The sequence below is a fragment of the Orbicella franksi genome, chromosome 11 (assembly GCF_964199315.1).
Source record: "Orbicella franksi chromosome 11, jaOrbFran1.1, whole genome shotgun sequence".
Lineage (NCBI taxonomy): Eukaryota > Metazoa > Cnidaria > Anthozoa > Scleractinia > Merulinidae > Orbicella > Orbicella franksi.
This window is the reverse complement of record NC_138155.1, coordinates 17,383,779-17,393,879: the sequence shown is the minus strand read 5'-3', so window position 1 is coordinate 17,393,879 and position 10,101 is coordinate 17,383,779. Positions and strand designations below refer to the sequence as shown.

The following is a 10,101-nucleotide window of genomic DNA, read 5'->3' as shown; positions in this document are numbered from 1 at the left end:
TTGCCTGGGGCACATTCTGGTTTTGAAACTCATTAATAATTCATAAACCCCAAAAAGGAAATCATTCACTGGTTTATTGGAATGCAATAAACCTGTCTGACTTGCTTGTAGTCTACTTAGTGTTGACCACTTTTATGTTTGTGTACTTGCTTGCTATTTCATGAATTACACGCTAATTATCTTGGTTTTTAAACTAAAAGCCTTAAATCAATGTTTTCAGTCACGAAAGCCTCAAATGTTGTGTTTGACGCCTTAGAGCCCCTTTTTGATCAGCAGGATTTTATTGAAAGCCTTGTGGGTCAAATAGCTACTAATTTCTGAAAATTTGTCATTTGCCAAAATTGATATACCCTTATCTTAATGTGATAACTATGAGAAATAATATGAACGCAAGTGCATTTTGTGATTTATGGGCACAAGTGATGGTTGAAAGTTGTCAAAATTGCACAAGCTGCAGGTGAGTGCAATATGAGAACTTTCAAAACATCACAAGTGACCATAAATCATGAAATGTACGAGCAGGTTCATTCCGTGATGTTAATTACCACTATTTTCCCCCAAATCTGTGACACACTCCAGACATTCTTGACACAGCGAAACAATAAATTTTATTCCCACACTGTACATTTCACCTCAATCTTTCACAATAGTAAATTGTTTACTGTACTTCCACTGAATTCTCTTTGTGTTCGCTGTCAGCTTTACAGTGTTAAAAACATAGGCACGCAAGACTTGCAAGAGTTATTTTTTTTTTGTGAAGTCTCGGAGATAGGAGCATTCATGGAACTGTTTACAATAAAGATTTGGTTAATTTGACAAGTTTTTTTGGTTGCGATGTACAGCAAGAAAGAAACTGGGAATTTGTGATGTACATACGATGTTTCATCGGTAATGGTAAGATAGCTAATAGTAAGTATAGGTAATCATACGGTTTCGAGTTCAATTTGGAATTAATTTGCACGAGTGAGTTTTTCAAAAAGCTGAAATTGCACGAGCCGCTTTGGCGAGTGTAATTTCAGCTTTTTGAAAAACTCACAAGTGCAAATTAACTCCAAATTGAACGAGAAAAACCGTATGATTACTTATTAATAATATAAACATGAAAAAATTCACGCGGAGGAAGTGCCAGAAGATCTTTCTTGAAACCATTTTTTCTCTTTTGAGAAAACTTTTTTCAAAGTTTCAGCACAAAATTTTTGTCATCATTTTATGTGATATTATTTTCTTAGAAAAGTTCCTATTGTCTTTCAGTCAATCATAATCCAGAATTTCGATGTGTAATTTACACTGGTGTTACACTTTTTGCACTGTTACACTTTTTGCACTGGTGTTACACTTGAACTGCACTGCTCTTAGCCAATCAGAATCAAGTAATTTTTTCATGTGTATTATTAGCCATAAAATGTTTGACTGAACAAACTACAGTAATCTGACATGTCTCCAAATTAATGTAGATACCATCTTATTTTTTTCTTTGATTCGTTCTTTGATAAAACACACACTGTAATTGGTGTGACACATGCATATGCATAACACCCTCACTCACTGATCACATAGCCCTTCCAACCCCCAAGAGGAATTTTTGCTCAAAAATACTCCAGTTAAGAGACCTGTCCGCATTTTATACGAGTCGTAAGTTTACCCTTTTTACACAACACAACAAAACAACACTACTTCACCGAAAATAGACAGAAAGAGAAAAAAAAACCTCTCTGACACATTGAAAGTCTGATTTAATTAAATTGCTCTTTAACTTGGTGCCATGCAGTCTTCAAAGAACATTTGAGCAGTTTTGATACTTTTTACCTTTAAAAATATCAGACTGAAAAGAATGTCATAAAATGCCCATCAAATAAAAATAAACTGCTACTGCAGAGACGTAAAAAGTCCAGAAATGAAGCTTTTTTTGTTTAATATCCTGGGAACAATAGCTGATAACTTGTCAGCTCTAATTGAATTTACTCCCATATAAAAAACAAAAGTGTTAAGTTATCATTTGTAACTAAAGATAGCAAACATCTCGTGGGAAAGAGTGGTGAGGATTTGTTAGCTCTAATTGAATTTACTCCTGTGTGAAAAACAAGAGTGTCAAATTACCCTTTGTAACTAAAAGATAAAGATATCTCGTTATATTTGCATGCAACAAGAACAAAACAATCGTTACCTGCACTTACTACTGTAAACGTTAGAACTGTTTCAAATCTAAATAGTCTCGTCTCCTCTAAAACATGTCCTAAGAACTAGAAGCGACGATTCGTGACCTCTAATTGAATTTACTCCTCGTGAAAAACAAAAGTATCAAGTTACCTTTGTAACTAAAAATAAAAATATCTCGTTCCATTGGCATATTACTAACTCGTGAACTGTTTCAAACCTCAAGGCTCATCTCTTTCGTAACTAAACTCCTCAGCCTAACCCACAGAAAATGTCAAAGTAAGCCCAATATATGAATACTTCCTCCTCTTTTATAGAAGAATAAATATGGCCGCTGTGTCCGGATCAAATCTTCTCACATACCATTTACCTTTGCAACAAAAAATGCGATTGGCTGTTTATAGTAGATCCATTCTGATTGTTGTGACATACATACATCTCTCACTCACTCACTCACTCATCCATTGACCCATCCATAACATACCAGACGTGCCGACTAAGAGGAATTTGTTTTTACAAAAAAATGACTCAATAAATTTGTTCCTGTTCTCAACCAATTTTTGAGTTATTTTTTTGTAAAAAAAAAATACCTCCTAGTCAGCGTGTCAGGTATGTTATGGGTCAATGTGTGAGTGAGTGAGTGAGTGAGTGAGTGAGAGATGTATGTATGTCACACCAATCAGATTGGATCTACTATAAACAGCCAATCAAATTTCTTGTTGTGAAGGTAAATAGTATGTGAGGAGATTTGATCCTGATACAGTTCAGAACGGCCATATTTATTCTTCTATAAAAGAGGAGGAATTATTCATGTATTGGGCTTATTTCGACATCTTCTGAGGTGAGGATTTTGTGGGCGGGTTTGATAAACACTTGCTATTGGATAATCAGTCAAAGAAACATAGTGTTTGGCATATAACTACAAGCATGCAATGAAGGGTGAGCTTTTCCCATTAGATAAAGTTTTCAATTAAATGAGTCTTAGCTGCTCTGCTACTAGGTTTAAGATTTGAATGATAAGAACAATTGTATTTTAGGGGAGCAGAATGCACTACTGGGAATTTGATGAGGTTGCGACCAGGTTCAAATTGTTCACATGTTGTATTGAAACCTAAATATTGCTGCAGACTTCGTAGTAAGTGTTCCGGGCGTGTAGTCAATGTCAGCATCCATTGACAAGTTTCACTGTGAAAAGCAAAGAGACTACAATTAATTTGGTCAACAGAACAAAAAGATCTTATTCTGTGACGATTTTACAATTATAATGGTTCTTGTTTACCACTGGAATGAGAAGATATGTTTGAAATGAAACTAAATCTTTTCTCGTCAATGTTATCAGGGTTTTCGCTTTTTCACATTAATAGTCAGCACGAATTGTAGTAGGAGAAAAAGGAAATTGTTTTCGTTCATAATAACTTCAGTGAGGTATATGAAGTCTTGGGCGTTTTATTGTATTAAACACAAGGACTTTGGTAATTGAAAAATAAAGACTGTATGTTGCCAGGTTGTGAATTTTAGTCCGGTTTGGAGCGGAGTGTGACAGTTAGATATGTACATTGGGTTGTTTTAGAGTGCATAATGTTCTATGTAATGGTGGCTAGTTATGAACGAGATGAATCTTGAGTTTTGAAGTAGTTCATGAGTTAGTAGTATGCAAATGGCACAAGATATTTTTAGTTTTAGTTACAAAGGGTAACTTGATACTTTTGTTTTTCACAAGGAGTAAATTCAGTTGGAGCTGACAAATCGTCACCACTTGTTCCCACGAGATGTTTGCTATTTTTAGTTACAAATGGTAACTTGACACTGTTGTTTTTCACAAGGGAGTAAATTCAATTAGAGCTGACGAATCGTCACCACTTGTTCCCATGAAATATTTGAAGAAACAAAACAAGATATTGCTAGTTTTAGTTACAAATGGTAACTTAACACTTGTTGTTTTACATGGGAGTAAATTCAATTAGAGCTGACAACTTATCGCCTCTTCTTTCCAGGATATTAAACAAAAAAGAAGTTAACATCTTTGGACAGTTTTTGAGTTATTTTTTTGTAAAAAAAATACCTCTTAGTCGGCGCGTCGGGTATGTTATGGACGGGTCAATGGGTGAGTGAGTGAGTGAGTGAGTGAGTGAGTGAGTGAGAGAGTGAGAGAGATGTATGTATGTCACACCAATCAGATTGGATCTACTATGAACAGCCAATCAAATTTCTTGTTGTAAAGGTAAATGGTTTGTGAGAAACACCAGGTATGTATAAACACAAGGACTTTGGTAATTGAAAAATAAAGAGTGAGGTGTAGCTGGTTTGTGATTTTTAGTCCGGTTTGGAGGGGAGTGTGACAGTTACATACGTACATTGGGTTGTTTTAGAGTGCATAATTTTCAGTGTAATGGTGGCTAGTTATGAGCGAGATGAGTCTTGAGTTTTGAAGCAGTTCATGAGTTAGTAGACTTGCCACAAGCAACCTCATGAATTTCAGGGTAGAATGTGTTAGACCGCGAAGCGGCCGTTTTTAAGGTCACGAAGCGGCCGAGCGAGCAACGAAGTCACGAGAGGTCTTCGTTCGGCGGGTACTGAATAAACAAGACGAAGGACTTTTCAGAAAGTCTAATGAGTTAGTAGTAGGCAAATAGCATGAGATATTATTTTTAATTACAAAGGGTAACTTGATACTTTTGTTTTTCACAAGGAGTTAATTCAATTAGAGGTCACGAATCGTCGATTCTAGTTCTTAGGACATGTTTTAGAGGAGACAAGACTATTTAGATTTGAAGCAGTTCTAACGTTTAGAATAGTGCAGGTAACGATTGTTTTGTTCTTGCTGCATGCAAATATATCGAGATATTTTTATTTTTTAGTTACATACTGTAATTTGACACTCTTGTTTTTCACAAGGGAGTAAATTCAATTAGAGCTGATGAATCGTCACCACTCTTTCCCACGAGATGTTTCTGATCTTTAGTAACAAATGGTAACATAACACTTTTGTTTTTTATATGGGAGTAAATTCAATTAGAGCTGACAAGTTCGGCTATTGTTCTCAGGATATTAAACAAAAAAGAAGCTTTCATTTCTAGAGTGTTTTTACATCTCTGCAGTAGCAGTTTAATAGTTTTATTTGATGACATTCATTTCGGTTCGATATTTTTAAAGGTAAAGAGTATGAAAACTGTTCAAATGTTCTTTGAAGACTGCGTGGCACCAAGTTAAAGTGCAATTTAATTAAATCAGACTTTCAACTTGCCAGGAGAGTTTTTTTTTCTCTTTCTTTCCATTTTTGGTGAAGTTGTGTTGTGTTTTGTAACAAGGGTAAACTTATTACTTGTATTTGAGCAAAAATTCCTCTTGGGGGTTGGAAGGGCTATGTGATCGGTGAGTGAGGGAGTTATGCATGTGCGTGTGTCTCACCAATCACAGTGCGGGTTGTATCAAAGAACAAATCAAATTGCCTGTTAGAAAATAAGATGGTATCTAGATTAATCTGGAGACGTGTCAGATTACTGTAGTTTATTCAGTCAAACATTTTATGGCTTACTATTTAGCTATCTTACCATGACCGATGTAACATCGCATGTACATCTTAAATTCCCAGTTTCTTTCTTGCTGTACATTGCAATCGTAAAATCTTGTCAAATTAACCAAATCATTACTGTAAACAGCTCCATGAATGCTCCTATCTCCGATACTTTACACACAAAAAATAACTCTTGCACGCCTTGCATGCCTATGCTATTTTTTTTTGTGTAGCAGACGCGTTAATTTCCCTCATTTTGAAATTTTACCCCCCCCTCTGTTGCTTTAATTTCCTTTATTGGGAAGCAAATTTACCTTCAATTCGCATTTAATACATTAATTAATCAATTCGCGTTTAATATGTTAATTAGCAATATCAAACTCATGTTTGATATTGCTGAGACTCACGTTTGATATTGCTGAGATAGAACATAGTTTTTAACACTTTTGGAATTGTGGAAACTTACGTTTGATGCCAAGCTTTTTTTACATAGACACAGATCGCAGCGGAATGGAAAGCCTCTCTATGCTTGTGCCTTCTTGATGATTTGCCAATATTGATTTTGTAGCTTGTGTTGTTGTCTTTTAGGTCCCAGATTTGTTTCAAAAGTACAGTGTCATGTGAATGTTTTGGTCTTTGAAAGAGACATTGTGATTTTTGTTCCTTGTTTTAAAATCATGTTCTGTCATTCCAATGTAAGTCCTTGCATTACCAGACATTGGTGTGACCATAGCTTGATATATAACATTACTTATGAGACATTGCCCATCGAGAGGACAAAGGTTTTTTTTCTGCAATTGCATTTTCTTTGGTTGGTAACTTCATGACTGCCACGCAAGATTTTCTGGTTGAGGTTCTTTATTAAGTTTGCCGTGCTAGTTGTGGAGCTGTAGCTGACCTTGAGATTGTTTCTGTTGAATATCTCGTGGAGTTTATGGGACTTTGGGAAATGTTCATCAATCAAATAAATGTAGGAATGATTTTGCGACACTTGCATAAATATGTTTCTAACAGTAAAAATACTTTAAAATGTCACGAACGGTAGAATGCAATAAAATATGCAAGACAAGTAAAAAAATATTTGCCAAATTTTAAAAACGGACGTACAACAACGAGACAATAAAACAATAAAACAATACTAATAAGTGTAAGGAACTGATCTAAACAAATAATTTAGTGCACATTGAATCACACTGTTTGTTCAGTGTTGGTTTTAGTTGTTTGATAAAAAACATGTTGAAAATAACTGGCTTATCACGTTGCTCCCTAAGGTGGTGTCCAACTGCCGATCCTTTGTGTTCAATTCGTTGGTGTAGGTGTTGGCAAGTATAGCCGACATAACCTGCATCACAGGTCACATGTAAAACAATACACAACACATGGCTGCTGATTCATTAGTGGTGGTTTGTCTTCCCTCACTTTGATTTTGTCCTTGATCTTTCAACTTGTGTAAACCGGGCTAATATCTGCATTGATCTTTCGACTGAGGTTGCCAAGCTATCTGTGTACTGCATTTGCAGATTTCTGGTCTTTAAAAGGCAGCATGATTCTAATTGGAGCTTCTCTCTTCTCAGATACTTGGGTATGTGAATCTTCAGACACTTTTGAATCAATGAATTGGCAGATGGTAGACTGTACAAGATTTTCAGGGTAGCACAGTCAGGCAAAGGTCTCTTTAAGATGTTCACATTCCTCATGAAAGAACTTCCAGGTAGATGATAGCCTAAACACAGGGTGAAGCATGGTGTTCAACAATGACGTGGTAGTGTAACAGTAGCCCAGACCAGAACAACTCATTAGAATTTCATGAAATTTGGCACAAAAATACTGTATTGAAAAAAAATTGAAATTTAATAAAGGAATTTCTAGATATTCCAGTCAACCTTCTACAAGGGATAATTAAAGATCTCGCTGTTAAACTATTAAGATAGTGTTAACTTGTGAGCATCGTTACAAGCTAGTTGCTTGCATATGATAAAGAAAATCTTATGACTAGGTTTTCTGCAAATAAACAATACCAATTTTAAAGGCCTTTTTTAATTCATGTTGCCATAGCAACGGCAGATATGTCAGCTTAACTATAAAAAAACTGAAGTTTGTGTTATTAAGTTAGGTGTTGCCAGTTTTGGTGACCAAAGGATTAATGGTGTTAGAGGAAAAGGTAAATGAGAGACTGTTATCAAAAACTGTGTTCAGCCACCTTAAATACATCTAACCTAGTTATAGTCTTGAAGTCATTGCCTAGGCCATCCCAAATTTTAACCCCTCTTTAAGCAAAACAATGTTGACCAGTCGCTAAGCGAAAAATGGAGTATTTAGATTATTTACAGATTGCGTTACTCTATAGTAGTTTCTACCGATCTCTTTTGAAATTTATTATTATTATTTCATTGGTCTCTAGTCTGTCTTCAACACTAAGCCATCCAGCTGTCTTTAGGGTCTCTCTTATATTATGGTCATATTTTCCGAGTCATAGAATAGTCCTTACTACAAAGTTTTGCACTAATTGAAGCTTATGCATGTTAGCTTTGGAGATGTTCAATCAAATGGACTTAATCAAATGTTTGATTAGTAATGTTCGGATATATAAAGTGACATACTCACTTTTGGTTTGTGTTTGTTGACATACTTGGATTGTATTATGTTCGTATGCTAAAGCAAGCATTTTTATTGTTCTCCATCTACAAATAAGGTGTTATAGTTTTTTTGTAACTTAAAAACTTCCTAAACTAGAAGTTAATTCTGGGTTTGTGCTTTTAAGCACAAACAGTGAAAGGGTTAAAACCCTTTCACTCTCCAGCATGTATTTCTCTGTGCTGTTGAACCATGCTACTTGTACAACTTGTGACATCATCACTTTTCACAACAGAACATGTTTCTGAAAAGCAGCTGATAAAACAAGAAAAGGTCTTGCAAAACATGCCTTTACCACCATCGGTACTTTTCCTCAAAAATTTTCACCTTCCTAAATGAGAGCAAGAGCAGAAAAAACCTGTGGGCATCATTTTTGGAAGAGAAAGTTACAAAGCAGGGCTCAATTTCAAGTGAGGTTTTAGACAATCTGGGCCAGGGTTTTTCGAAAGCCAGTTAGTGCTAGCCCAGGATTAAAAGTTAACCAAAATATCAATTTTTCTTGTATAAAGATGTCTTTCATTGGTTATGTATTGTGCAGTTTAAGATCATTCAAAACTCAAACTCAAAACTCAAACAATATGAACAGAGAACCTCACCAAAAAGTTACAAAACTGAAATCAAAATTCTTGCTATTCCTGGGTTAGCTTAAAAGTCTGTCCAAGTTAAAAGTTAACCATTTTTCTTATTATTTCAACAGCTTGGCGTGGGCTTGTGTGGTCTTCTGATGACATTCTTAAGAGTTTTGACCAAGACTACCACTAAAAATCTTCATGTCTCAAGTTATTACTACTTTGGAACAGCAGCCCTGTTTATTTTGCTGGTGATAGCTGTTTATTTTCAGCTTAGTAGAGGTACTGCACTCCAGCGTTACTACTCTCGAGCTCCAAGAAGTGGTGTGGATACTGACTGGAAACATCCTTTTCAGCGCTTTGCATTTTTCACTGGTGAAGCTCTGCGGGTACTACGTTACAAACATGTCTTCTGTCACTGCTTTCTATTAACACTGGTAACTGCTCAACAGTATGCTGTAATGCCATCGGTGGCTACTATGGCAACAGACTTCCTTGGCAGTGGTTGGTTCCCAGTGTTGTTGATTCTAGTTTACAATATTGGTGATGTTCTTGGCCGAGGACCTTTAGCAATGTACTATGTGTATTCTCTGCACTGGGCATGGCTTTCTACTTTAGTACGCTTCTTAGTTATTGCTGGCATCTGTCTGAGTGTACCACCTCACATGATGAGTGACAGACCTGCTTGGATGGCAATGTTTGTAGCAATACTTGGCCTCTCAACTGGTCATCTGACAACATCTCTGATCTCTTATGCCTCCTCTGAAGTCCCTGGGAGAGCTAAAGAGACTGTGGGCTATTTGAGCGTGTTAAGCATGACTCTTGGAATGGCTGGTGGAAGTGCTGCTAGCTACTGCATTAAAGCTCTCCTGGACAGAACTGGTTGAGACATTGATGACTAGAGATCATTATTTGATCCATGTTGTGCTTATTATTAGTATGAGCTACTTAACAAATGGAGTTAACAAATGATTATTTATTACTGACTCGATAAATGCCCAGGTTTCAGATGTTAATTGTATAGCTGAAAAGGCCCTGTCCATTACTGCAACTGCATGACACCTTAATCGATGTTCATGTAACAAGATCAGTGACAAGTCAGGAAATTAATCAGAACTTAAAGAATTGTGAAGAAGAAATATATCTTTAAAGTTTGTTGCAATTTTAGCATAGTTACAGGGGTGTTTCTTTTTGAAATGCTTGTGGGTGAGTTATTTTGAAGGGGCTTTT

At 36.0% G+C, this 10,101-nt stretch overlaps 1 protein-coding gene and 1 pseudogene across 2 annotated transcripts in view; both read left to right on the top strand.

Annotated features, from left to right (window-relative positions):
* The window catches only part of LOC145503100 (uncharacterized), an 11,416-nt gene extending 1,404 nt beyond the window's left edge, over nucleotides 1-10,012 (top strand). Inside the window, exon 2 of the mRNA XM_081482546.1 lies at nucleotides 9,000-10,012. Coding sequence (XP_081338672.1) covers nucleotides 9,000-9,758 — 759 coding nt within the window. The 3' untranslated portion in view covers nucleotides 9,759-10,012. The remainder of the gene's footprint in view (nucleotides 1-8,999) is intronic.
* The window catches only part of LOC145503102 (52 kDa repressor of the inhibitor of the protein kinase-like), a 489,168-nt pseudogene that overhangs the window by 237,513 nt on the left and 241,554 nt on the right, over nucleotides 1-10,101 (top strand). The window lies entirely within an intron of this gene.